General features: G+C 44.5%; 1 protein-coding gene across 14 annotated transcripts in view; it reads left to right on the forward strand.

Moving 5' to 3' along the window:
- Cadps (calcium dependent secretion activator) overlaps nt 1–24,291 on the forward strand; it is a 454,319-nt gene that overhangs the window by 280,683 nt on the left and 149,345 nt on the right. For all 14 annotated transcript variants that reach the window (XM_021182627.3, XM_029468976.2, XM_085828366.1 and 11 more), the window contains exons 8-10: nt 3,135–3,274; nt 12,491–12,557; nt 19,965–20,073. In XM_021182627.3, the coding sequence (XP_021038286.1) occupies nt 3,135–3,274; nt 12,491–12,557; nt 19,965–20,073 (316 nt within the window). The remainder of the gene's footprint in view (nt 1–3,134; nt 3,275–12,490; nt 12,558–19,964; nt 20,074–24,291) is intronic.

Consider the following 24,291-nt stretch of genomic DNA (forward strand, 5'->3'; position numbering starts at 1 on the left):
CTGCAGGTGATAGCTCTGAAGGTACAACTGGGGGACATGGTGGCACCATCTTTTTCAAGTTCAGCCATTCAGTAGATCATATAGAGTGCTCTATTGAGACAACTCTACCAAGCTGAGCAGAACCTTTCTCCAGGGACCTGGGGTTAGCTTCGTCCCTTTAGCCATATTTCACGTATTCACCTGATTTATGTCTCCTGTACATCAAATTTTTCTTAAAAAAATGAATCTTTTTTAATATACTTGAAAGAGAGAGAAAGAGAGGAAGGAAGGAAGGAAGGAAGGAAGAAAGGAAGAAAGGAAGAAAGGAAGAAAGGAAGAAAGGAAGAAAGAAAGAAAGAATTCCTTGAGGGTAGGGAGAGGTTGCCACCACCCAGGCCTGCCCTCACCTCCAGTTCCAGCTCCAGTGTGTCTATGTGGGAAGGATTTACACATTTTTCCACAGTTTTAACCAAATGAATCCTATCTAAGTGAACAAGAGACTCAGAGAGATCATGGTATATATGATTATATATGAGTATATACCCTTTTTAATAGAACAGGCACAGTGATAGGCCTGCTGGGTCTGACCATTACTGCTGCAGACAGGGTAAACGGGAGCAAACTCAGGAAGAAAGCTCTCATCTGCAACATTACAGGACACAGGCATCAAAGCCAGAAGTTACAGCACAGTGTGGGAATTGTTCTGCCTAAGTCCTGGGAGGAAAGCACACAGCAAGAGGTGGTCCCTCTGTGAAGTGGGGATGCCATTCTCAGGAGATTCAAACAGATAGGGAAAGAGAGATAGGCCCAGGCCAGAAATCAGCCTGATAAAAAGCCAGGGCGTGGCAGCCCCAGCCTGAGGAGAAGCCCTGATGGCTTACAAGCAGCCTCCTGAGGGGCTGGGTTGTGGCTGCCAGTTCACATCCACACAGCAAAGCACATCACATATGGCTTCAGCAAAGAAAACAGAGTGCTCAGTCTGCAGCCTGGGATACCCAGGTAAGATGAGAACTCACCCTGTGGCTCCCACACATTTAGAAGGTCCCTTGCCCTCCCAAGGTGCTGACACACAGGAGGGGGACTCTAGCCCATCTTGAACTTGGAGGGCTGAAAATGGAGACAGAAGAACCCCATCTCTCCATCCACCCTGTAATTCCAGAGAGCGAATGCAAAGGAGCCCAATAGAAGGCTCTGTGGAGTGGCCAGTGAGGAAGTGGCCATCTGCATTTTGAATGGACACCATATTGCCAGTGGGAATTGAACCGGGATCTATGTGGTGGAGGGCTGTTAACAAGCTCTCCGTGTACAGGGTGCTGCTCCAGCTATGACTTTACCAGGCCAACAGGAACATAAGGAAGCCAAGGCCTTTCTTGCCACTGGCCTGGTCATGGTGCTCTTGCCAGCATGCTCCTCCTGACCCTCTCTCCCACCAGTCTGACTGAGGACACAGCTGGATGGATAGCTCCCTTCCCTCTGTCTCCAAACAAGGACAAAGATGCATTTGGAGTTACAAAACTCCACTGCAGAGACCAGTGAGATGGACCGTCAGGCACTTAATACCAAGTGTGACACCCAGATGTCAAGCCTCAGATCCCACAGAGTGGGAGAACTGAGTTCTGCACTGTTTTTTCTAACCTATGCATGCACACACACATACACACACATTATACTCACTACACACATACATACACATACATAACCCCCACATACACATATATACAGAAAACACACATTACTCACACTACACACATACACACCACACACACATACACACCACACACACTATGCACGTATACATACACTATATATACACACCACACATACACACATTATGCATACCTTACACACATACATACTCACACACTATACACTCATACATATGTACTATACACACATACACACACACTACACACATTGTAGAACACACAGTCACGTAGTCACACACTCACATAAATAATAAATAAGTAAACTTTAAAAATGTTTCAAAGAATTCTCTAGACACCACTCTCAGAACTAGCTTGCAGATTTCATTAGCAAGCTGAGTCCTGGCAAATAGCAAGGAAACACTGGGACCAGTCCCTGGCCTGGTAGCATTGTGCCTTCAGTTCAAAGGGACTGTCAGTCAGAATGTCAGGCATGGGGTAATAGAGCCCTGTAGCTCTCTGGTTTGGCACCTGTCCCTAAAGATAGCTGAGTAACACCACTTGTGTCACTGTCACTCAGCCCCCTCTGGGACTGCTGCCGGGAGGCCCTGCAGGTCGCAAATCCCAGGTGCTCCATCCATTATGTACATTGGCGCTGTACTCACATGTCTTCTCATAGTCTTTAAATCACCTGTAGGTTCCTCTTATGTCAAGTAACAGATACAACATAAAATTCTAGCATGCTGTATTGGGCTATTTGATCAAAACTACTTTCCAGTAGTGGAGTGTGATGGAGCCCTCGGTATCCTCCTAGCTTTGCCCCACCCTCCAAACCCTAGAGTTAAGGTGGCACCCAGTAAAGTGTGTCTGACATGCTGCCAAAAGGCATTTTCCAGGGGTAGATGGAGGCTACTTGGAGCTTCTTCGACCCAAAGCACAATGAGGAGCTGGAAGAGAAAAGTCCCAGTCCAGGTGCTACTGACCCCTGACCCAAATGGGACCCAACATTGACTCCTGCCCTATCTACATCTCTCATTTCCCATTATTCTACCATCCCCCACAGGCTTTGAGGTGTTTCTCTTCTTGCAATGTGAAACTGTAGAAATGGAAAAGGAAGGAGTAGCTAAGAGCTGTCTATTAAAAACACATCTCGTCTCAATAACTGACATGGTTAATGGGAGATGGACAATGTTCTCTCTCTTAGGTTACTCTACTGCTTCTGAATTTCAGAAAAACAAAAGTAGGACCATGATATCACCATGATGTCACCATGACATCACGGTCCTCGCTCCTACAGACTTAGCCAGTGAGGAAAAAGAAAGAAGGCAGAGGGCATTTTGTCCCATCGATGTGACTGTGTGATCTCAACCAGCCACAGTTCATGAAGGAGCAGTCTCAGCAATGGAGCATGGGCTAGTGTTGCATGGCTTCACATCAAGGTGTCTGACTCTAACAAGCATGACTGAGTGCTGCTTCTGTCTCCTGACAGAAATGTATGCTTTCTCCTTGCAGGTTATCCTCCATCCCACCCCAAATAGCCCCAAACAATCTGAGTGGCACAAAATGACAGTCTCCAAAAACTGCCCCGATCAAGACCTCAAAATCAAACTTGCTGTCCGAATGGATAAGCCTCAAAACATGAAGCACTCTGGGTAAGTGTTTCTTTCCCAATCTGAAATATGGGTACATTCATTTCCAGAGGCAGCAATAGAACAGAAGAGGGGAACATACCTCGGGGACAGATCACTTGCCTGGCATATATAAGGCTCAGTTTTGGATCTCTAGAAGTGCAGAAATGAATTAAGCAAAACCCAAAGGGATTTGGAGAACTGTGTGGCAGGAGCTGGGAGGTGCCTGCTAGCAGCAATTAAAGACCATGGCATTGACAGTTCCCATAGGCTTCTTCAGCTACAGTTACTGCGTCTCCATTTATACCATCAAGAGAATAACTTCCCACTACCTCTAAGCAGACTCCCTCAAAACAGTTAAAACATGCTGAACACAGCATGCTGGGGTTTGTGCTTGGAGAGGTCTTTTGGATTCTGTGTTCCTGCCAGAGGCCTCCAGGAGTCCCTCCCTCTCACCTGTGTGGACAACCACCTTCATGAAGTTTAAACAAGTGCCTAACTAGGTCAAAAGTGATGTCAGGTTGACTGAAATAATAACCCTCCAAAATGGAGTATGTGTGGCCTTCATTCTGTGAAGGTTTGCATGAATAATCAGTTGAGTAGCTTCACGCACAGCAAAAAGAATAGGGAAATGTGGTTTCACTTTACAGAGCAAAGCATTGTTTTGTTTTGGTTTTTTCTGTTTTTTTATTTTTTAACCAAAAGGGTTGTGAATGACTGGTTTTCTGTGGAGCCACCACCTGCTAAATTATCTTTTAAGATGTGATTCTTTGCAGAGGAGCAGGGCAGTATAATTATGAAGAGGGAAGAGTCTAGACAGCAGAAGAAACTGGGCTCTTTGTCAAATGCTCTGAAGTGCCATTTGTGGACTGGCTGTCATTCTCCATGACCTTCAAGTGACTAGGAAACTTCCCTCCACCCTCTTGAAAACTCAAGATTGCATATGTGGCCTGGAAGTCTATGGAAGTAAGAAGCCCCACACCCAGTGCTAGCCAGCCATAGGTGCCAGTCGAAAAGAAGCCTGCAAGACGTCTAAGGGAACAACCAGGACAGCAAGTGGACATCCTTGCAGAGCCCACATCATGTGGTCAGTGGCTGCCTGTGATGCCTTTCAAAGGCTGCTCACAAGCTGGATACCACTCCCTGAACGCCACCCGTGACTTAAACCTGTAGAAGTTACACATGGTATTGTTGAAACCAGGCTATTCCCAAAGCCAGAGGTGGGACTGAAGTGTGAGAAGCCTGTGAGGAAAGATACCAGCTACTTAACACTTAGTCTGTACTCAGCCATCACTAGTGAGTATAGCCAGGTTTTCTTTATTTCACTTGGTATCTTATCATATGACTAAGGCACAAGTTCAAAAGTCAACCTGAGCTGAATGCTCAAACCATGTCAAAAAAAAAAAAAAAAAAAACAAACTTGTATTGAGGAAATATCCATATCAATAAAGTGCTCATTGTGCAAGTATGAGTTTGATTGCTTGCTTTGCAACATGATCACATCTTAAAAGATAATTTGGCAGACTGTGGCTCCACAGAAACCGTTACATGAAGCAGTATTCATCTGTAATCCCAACACTGGGCAAGCAGAAACAGGTGGATTCCTGGAGCTTACTGGGCAACTAGTCTAGTCAGTTGGGAGAGCTCCAAGTTCAATGTAAAAAGCTGTCTCAAAAAATAATCTGGAGAGTGATTGAGGAAGATACCTCTTGCACACACACACACACACACACACACACACAGTAGTACCTGCACATGAACACATACGTGTGTCAACACAAAATACTACATGCATACTCAGGGGTGTTTTTGAGGTCAGTTTTTCCTCCTTCCTATCACACTCCCGGTACATTTTTCTGAAATATAAAGAACATTTTTTTTTCCTCCAATACCCCTTCTCTTTCCAAGCTATGTAGTCCTGGTTTCCAGATAAAAAGAATTGAGGTTTGATCTTCAGGCTCCTGTAGTATTTGAGGAAATATCCTCCATCTTTCCCACAGCATTGACTCAGAAACAGTAAATATCTATTAGAGGAAGCAGAGGGTGAGTAAGCAGAAGAAGGTGGGGAATGAGAGATGGGGGAGGAAGCTGACCAGAGGATATCAGTGAACAGAAGCACCATCCTCACATGACCTTTATAACGTCCTTGGTGGAGTTAGTGCCTCAGCCTGCAGGCCAGATTTCTTCGAACCCCTTTCCAAACACTATCAGTCACTCCCAAGCAGATATTCAACACAGTGTTATTCTCTGCATTGAACAAAGCCCAGCTTCTCACATTCTCCTCATGTGCTCTGTAGAGAGAGCTCTACATGACTTACATTCAGGAACCTCTCTGTGGACTCGCTGGTGGGTGTGCTAGCACATTCTAGGTTACCTTCACAGTATGAATGGTGGAGGAGATACTTAGCGCATATCCATCAGGCTCCCCAATGATTGAAGCACTAGGATGCCATTCAAAAATTGCTCCCTGCCAAGAATATACCAAGAGAATCTAGAACAGCCTCAAAGAGTAGACAAAGGATCCACTAACATCAAGTCAGAAACAACATGGCCCAAACTGGGACAAATGGCCTTAGCTGCATAAGGAATGAGTCAGGAACAGTAAAAGCATTTCTGTTGGGAGCTGGGGGAGATGACCCATTTTATAAAGGATTTGCCATGCAGGGACAAAGACTGAGGTCATTACCAATATCCACAAAACCAGGCTTGGTGAAGTGACACACTGTGGTAATCTCAGTACTGGGGTGAGAGAGACAGCACGGTCTCAGGAACTTGCAGCCAGCCTCCTTGGTGAGCTGCAGGCTACTGAGAACTTGTCTCAAAAAATAAAAAAAGGACAACACCTGAGAAATGATATATCCAGGGGTAATATCCGAACTCTAGAGGCCCACACACCTCAAACACACATGCATGAGATATACATGAACATGCACAATGTTTGTGAACATTTTTTTCCACTTAAACACAGGTAGTAAGGATGTTAAGCCCTATAGCATGGAAGTCAGAGTAAAGTCACAGCTTAAATAGTGAGGGGAGAGCCTTGAAGTTACACAGCTGAGACTTGGGTTATAGCTGCTTTAGCATGTGAGCAGACAGTCAGAAGTCTTGGGGAATCTTGATTGGATGCTGTGGTTTCATGAATGAGCTACTGGGCCATCCAGAATAATTCTACAGAGTGGTTTCTAAATGCCAGCGAGTTCAACTCAACACTGTTTCTTTTGATTTTGAGCATTAGCATAGTGAGTGTGTGAGAATTAAGCACTCCAGGTAGTTTTTGGCTTCTCATCACCCTTCTGTCCCTCCACATGTGGAAGTTCAAGGTCGAGTACTTCACATCTCTCTCCCCATTTTATCTCTGAAACAGCCCTACAGGAAGTAAAAGGCCCCTCATCCCATGTTAACAGACTGCCCCTCCCTTCAGTCATGTGTTCAGACCTACAGCCCTAAAGTCATGCTGAACATCACTCGCACACTTTTTAACCAGGAACACAGCCCATCATCAAATCCCTTCTACTCTGTTTCCAAGCCAAACCCTGACTCTGGCTCCTCATTTCCACTCCTATGTGCTGGACTCCAAGCCTCCCTTACTTTTCCCCTCTTGTTACTCTTGCCTCATAACCTCTCGCACATTCTTTGCCTCCCTATAGCCTATTCCATCCCCTAAAATTTTCTTTTTAAATTTGGTCCTATCCCTCAAGTGCTAGAAAACATCCAGTGACCCTCCACCTCACTCAGAGCTACGCCCTGGCTGTTGCTATGGTAACCTCTCTGCATTCTCGTGAGTACTGCTACAGCCACATTGGCCTCCTCCTTGGGTGTTAGAGAAGTACAGGCTACCTCAGAGCCTTGTGCCCTCCTGCCCACCCAGCTTACTAAGAATGTCCCCATACCTGTGGGAAAGCCTTCCTTGACTCTCTTCAGTGTCTTAATGCTTCTTCCTCCTCTTCTTCTCTCTCCTGTTTTCATCATAAAATAAGACTCTGCATGATATAGTACATGGCTTTCCTGTTCATCTGTTTATATCATGTCTTCCTTTCTAGAAAGTTAGTTCTTTTCCAGTCGGCCACTTGTCTTCTACAATCACAGTACCTAGCATAAGTTTTATAAAAGCCTCATGCATTGTTTGGAATCCCACTGTATAGACAGAGAAACTGAGGCTCATCATGGAGAAAATCCTTCCAAGTCTGAGTAAGCATTGAAGCTGGGCTTAGACTCCTTTTCAGTTAAGTCTCAACGAAAGGCCTGAACTTTGGCTTTCTCTGCATGGCCCACCTCAGAATTTATCCAGAAAACCACTGAGGACACCAGGGATAACCCACAGCATCTCAGCCCCTCCGCTAAGTTAGCAAGGAGTGTGGAGCTTTAAAGCCAATCATTAAGATTGGCCCCTTTCCTTTTCATTGTCTTGTTTGGGACAGCACAGCCCTCTTGTTCTTCAACCCCATCACAGCTCTTTGATATCCATGGGTCCCCAAGGCGTCCACCATTCCTGCCAGCACAGGATCCTATGTTCTGCTCGTCCTACACTATTGCTGGCTCACAGGTATACAGGACCACACACACTGTGTGAGGGCATATAACGGGACCTAGGGCTTTGTACACATCAGATAAGCACTGAGCCAGTTAAGGACTCCTCAGCCTTCACTGCTGATTTCCTGTCAGTAATTTAGTCAAACCAAACTCTGGCGATCGCCTTAGCTTTGCTTTCCTTGCATGTCTGTTCAGTTTTGTTCAATGTGTGTTAAAGCTTTTTGAGTAGATGCAGCAAATTTCAAATTATTATATCCACTTGGTGAATTAAGCCACTCATTACAATGGAACAATCTCTCTCTCTCTCTCTCTCTCTCTCTCTCTCTCTCTCTCTCTCTCTCTCTCTCTCTCTTTCTCTCTCTCTCTCTGTGTGTGTGTGTGTGTGTGTGTGTGTGTGTGTGCGTGCGTGCGTGCGTGCGTGCCAATATTTCTGCCTTGAGGTTTACTTTCTGTGACAGTAATGTGGAACTATAACACTTTAAAGAAGATGGCTATTGGCAAGGTACACCTTTATATAGCACTCTATTTTTAACTTACTTTTGACTTTAAAGGCATTTCTTGCTTGCTGGATGTGGTGGCACAAGCCTCTAATCATAGCACTCAAGAGTCTGAGGCAGGAAAATAGAAATCTCTAGGCTAGCCTGGGCTACAAAATGAAACTCTGTCTCTAAAACATTAAGTGTGAACTTCTTTTCTTGTTGACAATACAGAATTAGGTCTGGCTCTTAATTCTAGCCTTTTAATTGAGATACTAGCCTATGGATACTTAATATGAAAACTGATGTGGCAGATACAGCATTCTGCTAATTATTACTGTAAAAATGTATGTATATGAGATGATTAAAAAAAGAGGAGAGATAGAGGAGGGGAGGGATGGATAGAGCGGGAAGGGGAGAGAGAGAGAGAGATGCAGACAGACAGACAGACAGACAGAGACACAGATAGACACACACACTCACCAGTTGTAGGCTTTGCCACACTGCTGCCCTCCCATAAAGTCCTTAAGACAGAGGAACACCGAGACCAGGGGATTTGGCTGTGACACGTCTAGTTTGGGGGATTAATGCAATGAGTACAGACCACATACACCTCTCTCTTCTGTTTGGAGTTTGTTAGTCCTTCGCAGCTCATTCAGGCCTCACCTGTAACTCAGACACCTTCGACAAATAACAGGAATAGCAATGACCCAGAGTTCCAACATCAGATGTGTCACCTCAATATTTCTTCCTAATCAGAGAGGTACCCAAAAGCTAAATGTAAATTCAGATCAGGCCTGTTCACCATTTTGCTTGCTATTGTTACTAGTGGTGAGCATAAGAGCATCTAGCATTTACCAGACACTACCTGCCCTTTCCATGCTATGCACAGGGGATGTGTGTCTCTGCAGTCCATGATGTTATCCCCATATTACAATGCAGGAGACGAACTCAAGAATAGTTGGTGACTGCGTCACAATCCCCTCTTTGGTGTCACCTTCAGTCCCAGACATAAGCACTGGACTGTGCTTTCACTCACTACACCTTGGACTGCTGATTTATCTGATGATCAGCCCAGGCTTTCAGACAGCAAGAAGAAAGCACTAGAGCATTAATGCTGCCTCATTGATCAGTGTGCTGGGAGTGGGGCTCGAAGTGGGAAGCCACCTGTGTGTCTGTAGTCTCATGGCGTCCATCTGCTCCAGGTACTGTACATTCTGTTCCGGGAGGAAGCGACTCCGGGCTCACTAGACAGACACGGTGCCTCACAGCCCTCAGAGCGTCTCTGTTTTGACACCTTCTGGCATGTGCCACATTAGTAATCCTTTCTGAGGAAAGCCTAGGAGGGAGAGCCCCACCCTTACACAAACCAAAGGAGAATTGTGAATTTCCTCTGATCCCACCAGCTTTTTACTCTCAGATGCCTTCAAACAGAAACCCCTCTCCAGTTAGAAAAGCAATTCACGGAGTTTGTTTCCTCACCCTTTAAATGTAAATGTATTTAACTGATATGTAAAATAAAACACATATGCACAGTTACAGGATACCAGGTTAGTCTCCAGTGCATGTAAACACTGTATTGTGTGTGTGTGCGCGTGTGCGCGTGCGCGTGCGCGCGTGAGCGTGTGTGTGAAGGAGGACGTAGGTATGTACGTGCACAGAGGCCAGAGGGCAGCCTCGGCTGTCATTCCTCTAGAGCTCTCTACCTTGCTGTCATTTGAAGACAGGATCTGTCATTGATTAGTCTGGCGCTTACCCATTATGTTGGGCTGGCTGGCTGGCAAGCCCAAGGATGTGTGCACCTCTGCCTCCCCAGTGCTGGGGTTACAAGCATGTGCCACCAAACCCTGCTTTTGTATGTGGTTCTAGCGGAAACAAACACAGGTCCTCATGCTTGGATGGCTGACACCTTATTGACTAAATAAGCCATTCCTCAGGCCCACACTGTAATTGACATCAGGATAGAAACACCCATCTCCTCCAGCTTTGATCATTTCTCCAGCATAAAAACATTTACACATGTTTGCTCTCACTGTTTGAAGTGTGTGGTACACAACAATTGTTTTTAGAGACCTTCCCATGCAATGTGCTTCAGTACCTCTTTTTCCTCCCCTCTGTAGTTCCTCACTAAATCTCCCCAACCTTCCTATATAGATTCTTATTCTTTACTGGCCCTAGATGGGGAGGCAGACCCTAGAAGGGCACAGAGAAAAGCTATTCCACAGTGAGATGACTCTGAGTTTAAATCTCCATCGTCACTTAGTGGTGGTGCAAACTCCACACAGAATGGTTCCATACTCCCTCCATGCAGTAGAGTTCCTTATTCAAGGTATCAGTTCCTTTCCAGGGTTACAGTAAATCCATGCCAAGTGCCTGGAGGAAGGCAGAGTTAACCATTCAAAGCAAATCCTGTTGTGGATTCTAGTGAACTTCTTCTAGAACAGCTGCAACTTTCTTGTTACATACAGTATCTTGTGTATGTCAGTACGACGATGCTCATAACTTCTGAGCACTCATTCTTTAAATGCAGTGATGCTCTATATCAAGGATCAGACTTGATGTACATCTATTCTTTATTTTTCTATTTATTTGTTGTCCTTGTTTCCTTAAAGTTTTGATAAAATACCCTGACCAGAGCAACTTAAGAAAGACAGGGTATATCAATTTACAGTTTCAAAGGTTTTCAGGTTTTTATGAAAGAATCCATAACAGCAGGAGGGAAGCCTTGCTGGTCAAATTGCATCTACACTTAAGAAGCAGAGAGTGAACAAGAAATTGACACTAACCCTAACCCTAACCCTAACCCTAACCCTAACCCTAACCCTAACCCTAACCCTAACACTAACACTAACCCTAACCCTAACACTAACCCTAACCCTAACCCTAACCCTAACCCTAACCCTAACCCTAACCCTAACCTTAACCCTAACCCTAACCCTAAAATGCATCAAGGCTTACAACCAGTGATCCAGTTCTTCCAGTGAAACTCCTTCTCCTGAAAATTCCACAGCCTTGCCAAATCACCAACTGGGAGCTTGCATTGAAACATTGAGCCTGTGGTAAACATTTCACATTCAAACTACATTTGTTTGTTTGTTTATTTACTTATATATTCATTTGTTCATTTGTTTGTTTACTTGTTTGCTTACTGTGGTATAGGGGTGGGAGGTGACATTCTGGACTTCACAAATGCTAAGCAAGCCCTCTACAACTGAGCTCCATCCCCAGCCAATGTCAAAACTCATGTTTATACTTCAACAACCTTGTCTAACAGAATCCTCCAGCAGCAAACATCAAAATTGAAGCCAGTTGCAGCCCCCCTCTGGATGATTGACAGAACAAGAACAAGAAGATTAAATGTCAATGCATGCCAGTCCCCCTCTCTCTCCCAAGCCCTAGCTGAGCATCTCTTTTATGTCCATAAATTCCATGAATATATTGATATCTGATCTCAGCACATAGCACAAGAATACTGACAGGATCAGCTGAGTGATCTACAGCAGCACTACTGACTGAGGTGACATCTGCCATGGTGACCTGGGGCTCACCAAGCTTCCGGTGATCTGGCAGCCACTCTGCATCAGCTGTGCTCCAGCCACCGTCTCTTCCTCACGTACTGTCTTGCTCCCTCTCTATGTGCAACATCTTCTCTACCTGCAGCTAGTGTGCACATCTTAGATAGGACCTTTGCCTAAGTACCCTGCCCGAGGGCTTCCTAATCGTATTTAGGAGAAACTTATGGGCTGATTTGACCTTTTAGAAAATCCTGTGGCTTCTGTGTAATGTCTGGAGCAGAGGCCAAGAGAAGATAGAGGTTCCATCGTGGTCCAAGATGTTAGTCTTTGCCCCACAGACTAAGCCTGCCCCAAATGTATTCATAAAATGAGTAATTTCATTTCAGTGTTCCACACAAGCATGGATTATTATGTATTTTAGTGTGTTCTGTGTAATGAGTATATCAAACCCATGTTATAAAGTTTCTTTCAAAATAATTTGATTCATGATGTCATAGACAATTGAAAGAAAATAGCAGGTGAATCATAGGCTGTGTCAATGTGGGACGAGCTGTGAATGTTGAAAGGAGAAAGTCTAGAGCCTGGGGCATCCCCTCACACTATCTGGGTGTGTTGCAGCCTCTTGGTGGATGAGGGCTAGGTTTCCTGGTGAGTATGGCAAAATGCATCAGGCATATTAGTCAGGCACTAATGCAGCCTGGTCTTCCTCTTCCCTGCAGGTACTTATGGACCATTGGTAAGAATGTGTGGAAGAGGTGGAAGAAGAGGTTCTTTGTGTTGGTGCAGGTAACTTTTCAACTCTCTCATCAGTCTCAAGAGCATCTGTATTACAGATGCGGCAGGATGAATGCCTGCTTTTGATCTGAGCTACGGCACATGGAGGCCACGAAGCCTGAGCATTGAGTTTCATGTTGTTTTCCAGATTATAAACCCATAGAACCACACAGAGGGCTCTTCCTCCCATACCTGTAAAACCTTCCCTTTGTAATGGACTTCTGGGTTTCAACAGTTAGACTATTGCTGACAGTACCACAAAAAAAATCTGTAGATACACAGACGTATACATAGAAGTAGAGTCAAACTCAGAGACCAATAATGTGTTGCTAATGTTTAAAATAATATCTTCACTCTTCCAGATGCATCTAAAAATTTCCCTACAGACTTATAATAAATGTCCTCAAAACACTTCCCCAACCCCTTTTGCTGTTGGTTTGAGCTTCAGCTTTTTTCAGTTGGCCATTAAATTTGCCTTAACTCTATCTGGCACACAGCCTCCACCAGGGCACAGAAGCCATAACTCAATCTTCAAAATGTTCACTGCAGTGCTCTCTGAAATACATCTCAAAGTGAGGCACCTTGTAATCGTGCTTCCTGAGCTATTTCACCTCTCTTTGGAGCCATGCCTGCACTGACTCTCACTGTGTAGCAGCTCCCGCTTGGTTCTAAGTGACTGCAGAAGTTTCTGGCAACACTTGTCAAGCCTACAACTATATTCAAGTATACCCTTGATGCTTTTGCACTGCTTTGGGGCTAAATTCATTCCAATCCATCCTAAGGTGCTTCTGTGTTGCCCACACCTTCCAAGTGTCCACAGATGCCTTCTATAGCTGTGGGAAGATAAAGGAAGAGAGGAACCATTCCTGGCAATGACACATGGTTCTGAGGAAGTCAGATCACGGGGTCTAGACAGTAGTTGATGGCATCTTCCCAGCAGAGTAAGCAAGCATTCTCTCACCAGGACATGGGGTCCCTCTGCATTCTGAACACCCAAGAGTTCTTCACTCAACACGTAGCTTTTCTCTGAGAATGAGAGTGAAGATGAAAATGAAAGGATGTTTAGAAGCAGCTGATCTCAGGCTAAGAGAATATTCCTTCAGCAAAGTGCTTGGCATTCAAGCATTTGATTCCTAGAACTCATATAAAAATTAATTAAAATAATTGACACTGCTATAAATCCCAGTGTCAAGGAAGCAGAGATGGGAAGTTCTCTGGGGCTCACTGGATAGCCAGTCTGAATGAATTATCCCTTTTCAGTTTCTATAAAGGACCTTGTGTCCAAAACTAAAGTGGAGAGTAATGGTTTCCAGGTGCACGTGTGAACATAGTGCACATCTGTTCACATGTGTGTGCACACACATGTATACACACTCATACAAGTAGCTGACCTCTCTCTTTAGAAAAAGGAGCTTTAGGGAAAGAAACTGGGTGGGCAGGGTAGGGGGAGATTTGGGAAAAAAATGTAAGAGAAGCTGTCTCTGCACGCTGTGTACTGAACCCAAAAGAAGAGAATGGCTTTTTCTGGGCTGTGCAACTGGAACACAGATGTTTTGGGGCCTTCACACACAGACTTCCTTTAAGAGGAGATGAGAATCACACCATGGCTTTTTAAAAAAAAAGCTGTATACTGACTTTGGAAAAAACATAAAAGGGCACAGGCTGTCTGAGGCTCCGTGGCATTCCTAGAGAGCAGGAGAGATGCATTGCAGGATGCCAAGAGGCTTCTCATGATTAAGAGGTGCTGCCTGCCTTTTTTGGTAGCACACCCACACACTAATCAAGCCTCTGGCTCAGTGAGATCAGACCTTTCATCCCTTACCAGTCTAAGCAGCCTCTGAAGGTGACATATCAGCTCCTTTATCACAGTGATGGGGAAGCCAGCACTAAGCCTCTAGTGTCCTGCCTTGGTCTCATGGCATTAACCATAGACTGCCTGTTCCTGTTGTTCATGGAAACAAGGATCAAAGGAACTAACTGGGTTATGCAAACAGCACACCAAGGCCTCCTCAGCCCTGGTCCCTGAAATCCCCATGCATGCCCTATAAGTTTAGCTGCAGCCTAATAACCCAAAAATGACAGGGGTCTTTGACATCCTGAGTCAGGGAGTTCCTTGGGACTCACTGTCAGTCTGTGGAAGCGTGGCAAAGACTACATGTGCCTTCATCACTATAACTGACCACACTGAGCTCTATTCAGTAGTCAGAATCCCTGACCTGGGTATATGAATGCAGAGTCATTCCAGATAATAAAGTCTCATCTCTTCTCCATTCATGTCTTAAAGTTGATTTTCTTGGAGCTGGGAGGATAGCTCAGTTGGTATAGTCAGACTCTAACATGCATGAGGCTTTGGAGTCTCTCCCCCAACACATCATGAACAAACTACTCTAACAGATTCCTGGGAGGTGGGGGCAGAAGGATCAGAAGTTAAAGGTCAGCCTTGGCTAAGCAGCAAGTTCAAGGCCAACCTTGAACCTCGAGAACCTGTCTGAAAAAGTGTATTGTTATTCTCCAATATGAAAACTATCTCTACTTTTAAAAGGGAGGTGTTTGGTTTCCCACTTCTTCAAAGTATTTCAGCCCAATGTCAGCACTGCTAAATTGTATTTTAAATTTCCCCTAAAATGCCAATAATAGCGTATTTCTATGGTTCTGTGAAGTTCACAAAGTGCTTGAGAAACTGGTCTTTGCAGACATCTATACTACAGTGAATATAGATTTTCTCCAAATTTAACATTAGGAAGAACTGAGGCTCAGCGTGCTTATGTGACCTGATGGAACTAGAGAGGTTGTTCAGTGGTCTTGAGAAGACCCAGGTTTCATTCCCAGAAACCATCTGGTGGTTCACACCCAGTTGTAACTTCAGCTCCAGGGAACTGATACTCTCTTCTGGCCTCTACAACCATGTGGTTCACGGACATACACGCACATAAAACCTCTATACACATAAATAACATTAATTTTAAAATTAAAGATGGTGACTGATGAGCAGCTAACTATGAAGCACAGCCCAGGTCTTCAGGTTGCATCTGTCTCATCCAACTGAGCACCTAGGTGGGTCTGGTACGCAGAGAAGTTTATGCACACAAAAGTTCCTAGGATTCATTTACTTTTCATTCATGAAGTGTATGCTCCCTAAACCCACACTCTCTGTTTCTGCTTTCCTACAGACATCATGACTGAAATTTCTCATTATTCCAGCTTTCAGAACAGATACTAAAGCTGAATAGGATAAATAGCACTCATAAATAAAATGACTTGTCTAGCAGTATTTTAACAACTCATCAAGATTCACTGTTATTTTAAAAACTGAGTTATAAGATATGTAAGTTGTAAGAATGTTTCCACACAGTTCTGAAGGATGTACATAGAGTTACATTCTGATTACAAACGACAGGAAACAGCCAAACTGGCTCCCTAGTCATTATCCTCTTCATTGTCTGTTTTTGTTTGTTTGCTTGTTTGTTTGTTTGTTTGATTGATCAAATAGTTTTTGGTTTTTTTTTAAGATGCTCTGTCTCTCTCTGTCTCTCTGTATCCTCTCTCTCTCTCTCTCTCTCTCTCTCTCTCTCTCTCTGTATCCTCTCTCTCTCTCTCTCTCTCTCCATACACAAAGGCTCTTACTGAATATATATATATATATATATATATATATATATATATATATATATAGAGAGAGAGAGAGAGAGAGAGAGAGAGAGTCTGCCTTTTAACTGGTGGTCTTCTTGCTTCTGCCCCTCAAGTGTTGGGATTATGGTTGTATAACACCACACCCAACACCGTGATTTGTTTTGTTTTGTCTTATACTTTAAGTACCTAAGCTTGTACTATCATGCTCTACTGATGAGCACTCAGACTTCAGCCCTCTCAACTAAGGCTCTGATTCACTCGTCTGATTTCAAAAAGTTTACCTGTTTGGACTTTTCCCTGACCCAATACACACACAGATGTTGGTAACTGCTGCCTGCTCCTTTATAAGCCCCTTTCTATTTTAAAAAGTAGCAGAAAATGAGCCAAAGTAGCAAAGTCTGGTCACCTGTAAAATCAAACTTTGATCAAACCCTAGGGAATCCCAGGAGCCAATCCTCACTTCTATCCAGAGGGCCACTGCTTGGCATAAACCAGGACTCTGCAAGCCCTGTGCCTATCACTCGGGACTGTTAAACCTCTATTCTGCATTGCTTGGACTCTCTGACTTCAAAAATCACCTCCCAGGCTCTGGAGCATGTGGAGAACACGTGCCTAAAGTGTGCAAGAACCTGAGTCTAGTCCCAAAACTTGTCAAAATGAACACATTTACAGTTTAGGGAGAAACCTGCATTTCACTGGGAATAGCTTTCTATTAATAAGATGTAACAGCTTTAAAAATTGAAAATTCCCAAATCTCTGTCAGCTCCTTGGTGACCTCCAAGCATTCTGGGAAAACTAAGATGCATCTATAACTCAGGATAATAGCCCAAGGATACTCTCCCCTCTTCTGAATCCTGAAGTAAATTGTCAGATCTTAAAGAAAAAACACTCCCAGTGAGCCAACTCAGGTTTGTCTAGTTTGTGTTGTTGTTGTTGCTGCTGCTGCTGCTTGGGGGTTTTGGAGGGGGTGGGAGGGGGAGTTGTTTTATTTTATTTTGTTTCTTTTTTTTTAACCAAGTCCCACAGCCTCAGCCTGCAGGGCATGTCATCCGTACTTCCAGAAGAGGGCAGCAGCAGACAGCACTGTAGAGAGGGAGCCACTAAAACAGGGAAGAAAAAAGTGAAGGGCTCAGTAGTAGTAGAAGCATGCATCTCAGTATCACACACTTTGGCTGTTGTATTTATGTGGACCTCAAGTGCATATTGGCGCCTTTCTGGCTGACCTCACTGACAAACTCTACCCTGTCTCCTGTTGCCAGGGGAAAGAACTAATTCAAATCACCAGAGTGGAGATCTAGCAGTGTCTCCTGTCATTGTTTTGTGGGGAGGGCATCATGGAGTTTTTTGTTTTTATGGTGCATAAGATCAGCCACAGGTTGGAATGGCCTGGTACTATATGTGGAGAGACACTGTAAATCATGGAGAAGGGTGTCATGGATTAAACATATGTCCCCCATGTGTCAGACTCATTTAACAAATGCCTATTGATTGTGAAACTGTAAATAGAACAAAAGTACTCCTTCAAAGGACTGGTCACCTACAGGGAAGTCCTCTTTTGAGCTGAATGATGGAGCCAGATGCACAGGGACTACTTAGTTACGCACACCAATAGAGGGATTGCTGCATGGGCCTCACACATGATGGGGGAACCTCAGGAACTACCCAGGAACGAGCTGATGCACAGGGATGAGGGGAGAGGAGGAGGAAGGGAGCACAACACAGACGAGAACTTTGAGGCTGAAAGATGACAGTTTACTGGACCTGGCCAGGAACCCAGCTTCTATGACCACTCCCATTTGCACTCCGACATCCATTGTAGGAGAAGGGGAAGTCTTGGGTGCTCTGCTTGTTATAAGGAACTAGATGGTGTTCCCTTACCAACATTCTCCTTCTGGTCTAGCCTGTGCGACAGTGCATTCTGCAGAATCCCAGACTGGGCAGGAAAATTCTCATGAGAAACCAACAGAGGGCAGCAGCAGACAAACCAGCCACGTGAATGTGCTCTTGCCTCTTACTCTGAACCTTCAGGACTCGGGACAGCGAAACCTATTGTAGAGTCTGAAAGCACCAGTTTCTCTTGCCCTTAAAAAGAGACCAGTCTCACTGTGGAGTAGACTACAGTTGTCCCTGGCTGGGTTCAAAGTCTTAGAATTGTCTCTTTCAATAAAGGAAAGTAAGGGGTGAAGGATGTGGCAGTCCTTCACCGAGGCATTTGACATACGTGGATGACGGTAAATGTGCCTGTGAGCTTGGCTGGAAGCTGGGGGTAGGCCTGTTTTACCACAGGCTTCTTGCCAATAGGCCAGATGTAGAAAAGGGAAGCATCGTCGCCAGTTCTGCATACACAGTGACAACAGGGTCCTGAAGGCAGGCCTGCAGCTTGGAGCACCACCCTGCACTGCCATGGAATGCCAATATCAGTAAAGTGAGGGCTGCCATGTAGGGCGCCAGTGACAACGGCCATGCCATCGGGGCTTGGGGCTGCCTGGCTATGACTGGCACCTAGCAGTCGAGTGCTCATTGCTTGTGACAGCATGTCACTGTGGCACTTGTCTAAGACAGAGGGGAGACTCTACCAAGTCACTGCAAGTGCCCCCTCAATAGCATCAAGTAGCCAAAAACAAAACGAGAAGCTCAACACTGACAAAAGCAGCACTTGTGGTATGTGGATGTAAGGTTGGGGGGGCATAGCTTTGTGTGAGTTCAAGTACAGCTTGTTATATGTGAATGTCAGGGGGACATAGCTTTGTGTGAGTTCAAGTGCATAAATGCCACAGAGCAGGTTAAAACCCAACCTTGGTCGTCAGTCTTTGATTTCCACCATGTTTGGAGGCAGGATCTTTTGTTGCTCTTCACCGTGTATGGCAGTTTGGCCAGCCTGTGGGCTTCTGGGCATCTCCCATCTCTGCTTCTCTTCTCTCCATGGGGCACCGTGATTGCAGATTCGCACTACCCATTTTGGCTTTATGTGAGTTCTAGGAAAGTGAACATTGGTCCTCAGGCTTGCTGGACAAGTGTCTTACCCACCAAGTCATCTTCCAAGTCTTTTAAACAACTGCAAAGAAAAGAATTTTTGTTCTCTAACTACTGGCCAAGATTATATTGGGTAACACACATAGAACTGTTGCCATTCAGTCAGCCTTGTGTCACAAAAGCGTGGCAATGTGTGTGTTTAACCCAATTGGTGTTAAGAACAGCAATGTAGGCTGAGCTAGTGCACAGTGTAACTCCAGAACCCAGAATATGAGGGAGGAGAATCAGAAAAGCAAGGCCAACCTTGGAGAGACCTGTCTCAAAATAGTAGATAGGAGGCTGGAGAGACAGCCCAGAAACCACATCAAAAGGGACTTGCTGGCCAGTCAGTGCAGCTGCGACTTACAGACTGATGAGAAGCACTGTCTCAAACAACAGGGTGGATGAATGTCACCTGAAACTAACCTCTAGCCTTCAAACACAGGTTCACATTCATGTGAATATACCCCCACCTCTGCCACATGCACAGGTTTACATGGGCACCCACATGAAATGCACACACTGGACAAAATATAAGTCAAACAACCATGAAGATAGGAACAGCTGACTGTTCCTAATCATCTACTAAGTGGCAGGGACAAATTCTTACTTCCATTCTGCACATGAACCCACTCTAACCTCATGGGCCACTGTCAGATGCTGTATCCAGTGTGAATGAGACCGTGGAGCAACTGGGGTTCAGTTAAATGTAGATGGTTTCCAAGGGGGCATGAGTCTTGGTGGGACAGTCTCACAGTCTGATTTTCTGTACTGCAGGTCAGCCAGTACACCTTTGCCATGTGCAGCTATCGAGAAAAGAAGGCAGAGCCTCAGGAACTCCTACAGCTGGACGGCTACACCGTGGATTACACCGACCCTCAGCCAGGTATCCACCTCTGCCTTGGCCATGCACTGACAAAAGACAAGCTCGTGTTAGCAAGATGGTTCATGCTAGGCAGTAACCTGTTACACCAGAGAGTCTCTGGTTCAAAGCCAAAAAGAAAACACATACTTTGGCATTTATGTATCTGGGACATCAATGATGTACTCTACTATATGCTCCTGAGGATATCCATAAGAAAGAATATATACTTGTATACCTACCAGGGAACTGCATTTGTGTGAGACTATGATGTGTGTGTGTGTGTGTGTACATATGGAGGTGCATGTGGAGACCACAAGTTGGAATCAGGTGTATTCCATTGCTCTCGTTATTGAACCAGGAGCTCAGTGATTGGCTAGGCTGCAGTGATGACTATCAAATGCCAAAGTGTCTGCCCCCGCCAGCAGTAGACTGACAGGTATAAGCCCGACTGTTATATATATGGGTGCTGGAAATGAGACCCTTGCTCTTGCGTGGTCAGCACTTTACCAGCAGAGGCAACTCCTCAGCCTCTAAGCCATGACTTCAGCCTCAGTGTGTGTCATTGTTTTGGTGTCCAAGAGAAGCTGCCTCCCAGCATGCTTGTCCCCTAGGCAGAGTCCAAAACTACACAAGGTTAGCTGGTGGAACTAGAGAAAGAAACTTGTGCTACCCCATCCACTGTATTGCTTACAAGATGCCTCTCTCTGAATCGAAGCGTTGATGCGCCTGGGCTTAAGTAGCAACGAGCGCCTTGCAAGTAGTGGTATTTCTTGTAAGTTCTACATTGCATACATTCTACATCCTGCCCCCTCACACCTCTCCCCATACCCATTTTATTTTTTCCCCAGAAAACTGAATAGAAATCAGTTTCAAAGAACCTTCAGAATGGGTGGGGGGTGCGAAATCATTTCAGCATATTAATGAACAACAAGCACCAGCAGCCCTCTCCCGGAGAAGTTCATTTTTATGCCAAATCTGCACTAGGCTTTTCCAACCACACTGCATCATTTGGCCCAAAACCTTTTTTTCAACTCCCATATTGCTCTTCCACGTGCAACAAAATACACAAGGGGGGGGGGAGCAGAGTTTGAGAAAAGATGGGGCATTATAGGGTATTAACCCAAAAAGGTACGACAAAGAAGATCTGGTTCCTGCCTTCCTAGGGTCATCTGTCCTCCCCAAATTCTGGCCCTGAGGGGATTCAAGCAAGTCAGACTCTTTCCAATTTCTGTTTGTAACTACATCCTGCCAGAGTACCCACTGTACAGCACTGAGTTCGTGAGATCTGAATTCAAATTTTGCCCAGAAGTTTTCCTAATGAACAGGAAGGAGTTCAAAATGAACATTCTATCCAACATGTCAGCATGACAGGATTCTGCACTAAAAGCCAGCAACTGGGACACTGTGAGGTGGTTTGTATTTCTCTCAAGTTTCTTTTTTCTCACTTAGGGTTTCTTTTTACAAAGGAAAACAGTTGTACCTAAGATGTATATCTTAGAGACAGAGGCCAGAAGATCAATATGACAAAATAAACCAAGGCCATTCTATACCAGGGATTCCTGCTGAGCCAATGCCCTCTCACTCTTTTGTTTGCCCACCAATGCTATTGTATGTCAGGAACTCCTGCCAAGTCAGTGCCAACTCTCTCTCTTCTGTGTGATTACACTGGACCCTTGTCACAATCCCACAAGCAAGTGGGATCAGAAATGTCATTCTGCTTTTCAAATTAAGAAACAGATTGGAGAGGTCTCAGGCTATCTGTCAATGGAATCAGACCCTGAGACCAACCCATGTCACCCTCTTGCACTTGTCACTGAACAATCACAGCAAAGCTACCCATGGAAGTTACAGATTAAATCAGGGCTTCCATGGCAGGAAGATGGAGGCAGGGAGTTCTATTCCACATACAGGAATAACACCTGAATATTCTCATTTTAAAGTTTATGCTTATTTTCACCTTCTGTGTATGAGTGATTTGCCTGCATGTATGTTAAGTATAGCACATGCTGTAGTCCTCACAGAGGTAAGAAGAGGGTTTCAGATCCCCTGGAACTAGGGTTAGATGTGGTTGTGATTTGCTGTGCTGAGCACTTAGTGCTGAGAACTGAACCTAGGTCCTCGGCAAGAGCATCAAGAGTTTTTAACCACCAAGCCAGTGTTCCATCCCTGCATTTATATTCTTAAAGCTTGATTTATTATTTCCACGTTGATCTGATGAAATTTAATTTCTTCCTGAGAATTGTAAATAAAAAGTTAATTGACTGTGGTCTTGTAACAAGACTTTTCCTGTCCCATTTATTTCCCAAGTAACTTTTAGTTGAAAATGGATATTTAATATTTTCTATTGTCCTAACTCAGATTCTTTTTTCTTTCTTGTGATCTTGGAGATGAACACTAGGGTCTTATATGGCAAACACTCAACCACTGAGTTAATGCTCCAGCCTCTAAGCTCTGCATTTGATTGTTAAAATTTTCTGGTCCTTACTAAGGAGCCAGAAAGAGGTGGGGGCAAAATTTTCATACTCCCCTAAGCATTGGGTGGAGCGCCTGTATACTATGCACGTGCCCAACCTTATCTATGGAGGTGTAAGCAAATTAATAACAACATAGTCATGTCTTCAGAGATCAGGGGATGCTCTTGGACAGTGTGCCTATTAGTCAAAAAAGACAAAAGAGTCTGTCTTCCCTGTCCTCCTCTTGATCTTATGCAGGCTTTATAAAGTTGTTGGTGGGCTCAGCACCATCATAGCCTATTCTTTTTTTGCCTTAAGGAAAGATGTAACTGGATGCAAGGCTTGAGGCAGTGGGAAGTACCTCTCACATGAGACTGTCTTTGGTGTCTACTGATTGCAGCAAGGTGGCACATCTCCAAGGTTTGTGTGAGCATAGGCACATGATCTGTTGACTCACTCTCCATCTTGTCTCCTTGATGCCCACTGAGGCATTCTTCAAAGCTCTTCCTCCACTTCTAAATTTTCCTTCTTTTTGTGTCATTCAAGTTAACTGTGCACTATCCTTGCTAGAGCATCCATTTTATACAAGTTAGGAGAAACCAACTTAAATATCTCCTCAGAATGAAAGCCACCAGAAATCTCTTCTTAAAGCTGTTTTGATGCTAAATCACTGGATCCTCTTTGTAAAGAAATAGCCAGGGCTGGAGAGATTGTCCTTACTTAAGGCCCTGCTGCTCTTGCAGAGGGACAGCACCCACATGAGTGGCTCACAACCAATTGTAACTCCAGCTGCAGGGAATTGATGGTCTCTTCTGGTCTTCACAGGCACACATATGCATATGACCACACAGGTGTGTGTATGTGTGTGTGTGTGTGTGTGTGTGTGTGTGTGTGTGTGTGTATGACTTAAAAATAAAAAGAAAGTATCTATTTGCGCCTAGTCCCTGACCATTATCAATGCAATATCTCCACAATATGTAATCACTTGTAAAAGAGATACCTGGATTAACATGATGAGCTCAGGGTAGAATTCTTCACATCATTGCAATGACACCTAGCACTGCTCTGCTGCTAACAGACTCCAGACTGGCCTTGCTGGCAGCTTGGAGATGCTAATCAATCATTCCTGCACCTCTTAGCTCTCAACTAATGGGGAGATGATACATATATGACAACGGTATGACCCTTATATCTAGCTAGAGAAATCCCACCTCATTGAAAGTACAGGTGTTGGGATATGTTGATAGATACGAGCTAATTTGGCCTTGTTTTAAACGCTGACCTTGAGAGCTACATTCGGAAAAAAACTGAGACCATTTTTTCAACAAATATTTTTGAACACCTACTTTGTGCTGAGTTATGCTAGATACCAAAGAAATGGAAGAAGTTAAACCAGATAAAACCTTGCTCCATATAATGCACAGTCCACTAGGGATCTTAGTAGAAGTTAATAAGAACAGTAGATGACTGGAGAGATGGCTTAGCAATTAAGAGCACTTCCTGTACTTGCAGAGAACCAGAGTTTGGTTCCCAGCACACACATTGGTCAGCATACCACCTGCAACTCCAGATTTGGGGGATCTGACATCTTCTGTTTTCCAGTCTGCATGAGCATGTGTGTGTGTTAAAAGACTAATATAAAAAAATAGTCAGGGTAAGAGAGCTTATCAGAGATAATTATCAGAGATAAAAGTCAAAGAAGACCTTATAAGAATGTAACTTCCAACTAAAGATAAGTAAAGGGTCATATCCCTCTGCAAAACCTGCAAGGAATCTCTGTGAATCA

Source organism: Mus caroli, unplaced genomic scaffold (assembly GCF_978045245.1).
Source record: "Mus caroli unplaced genomic scaffold, Mus_caroli_1 scaffold_12, whole genome shotgun sequence".
In the NCBI taxonomy this organism is placed as follows: Eukaryota; Metazoa; Chordata; class Mammalia; order Rodentia; family Muridae; genus Mus; species Mus caroli.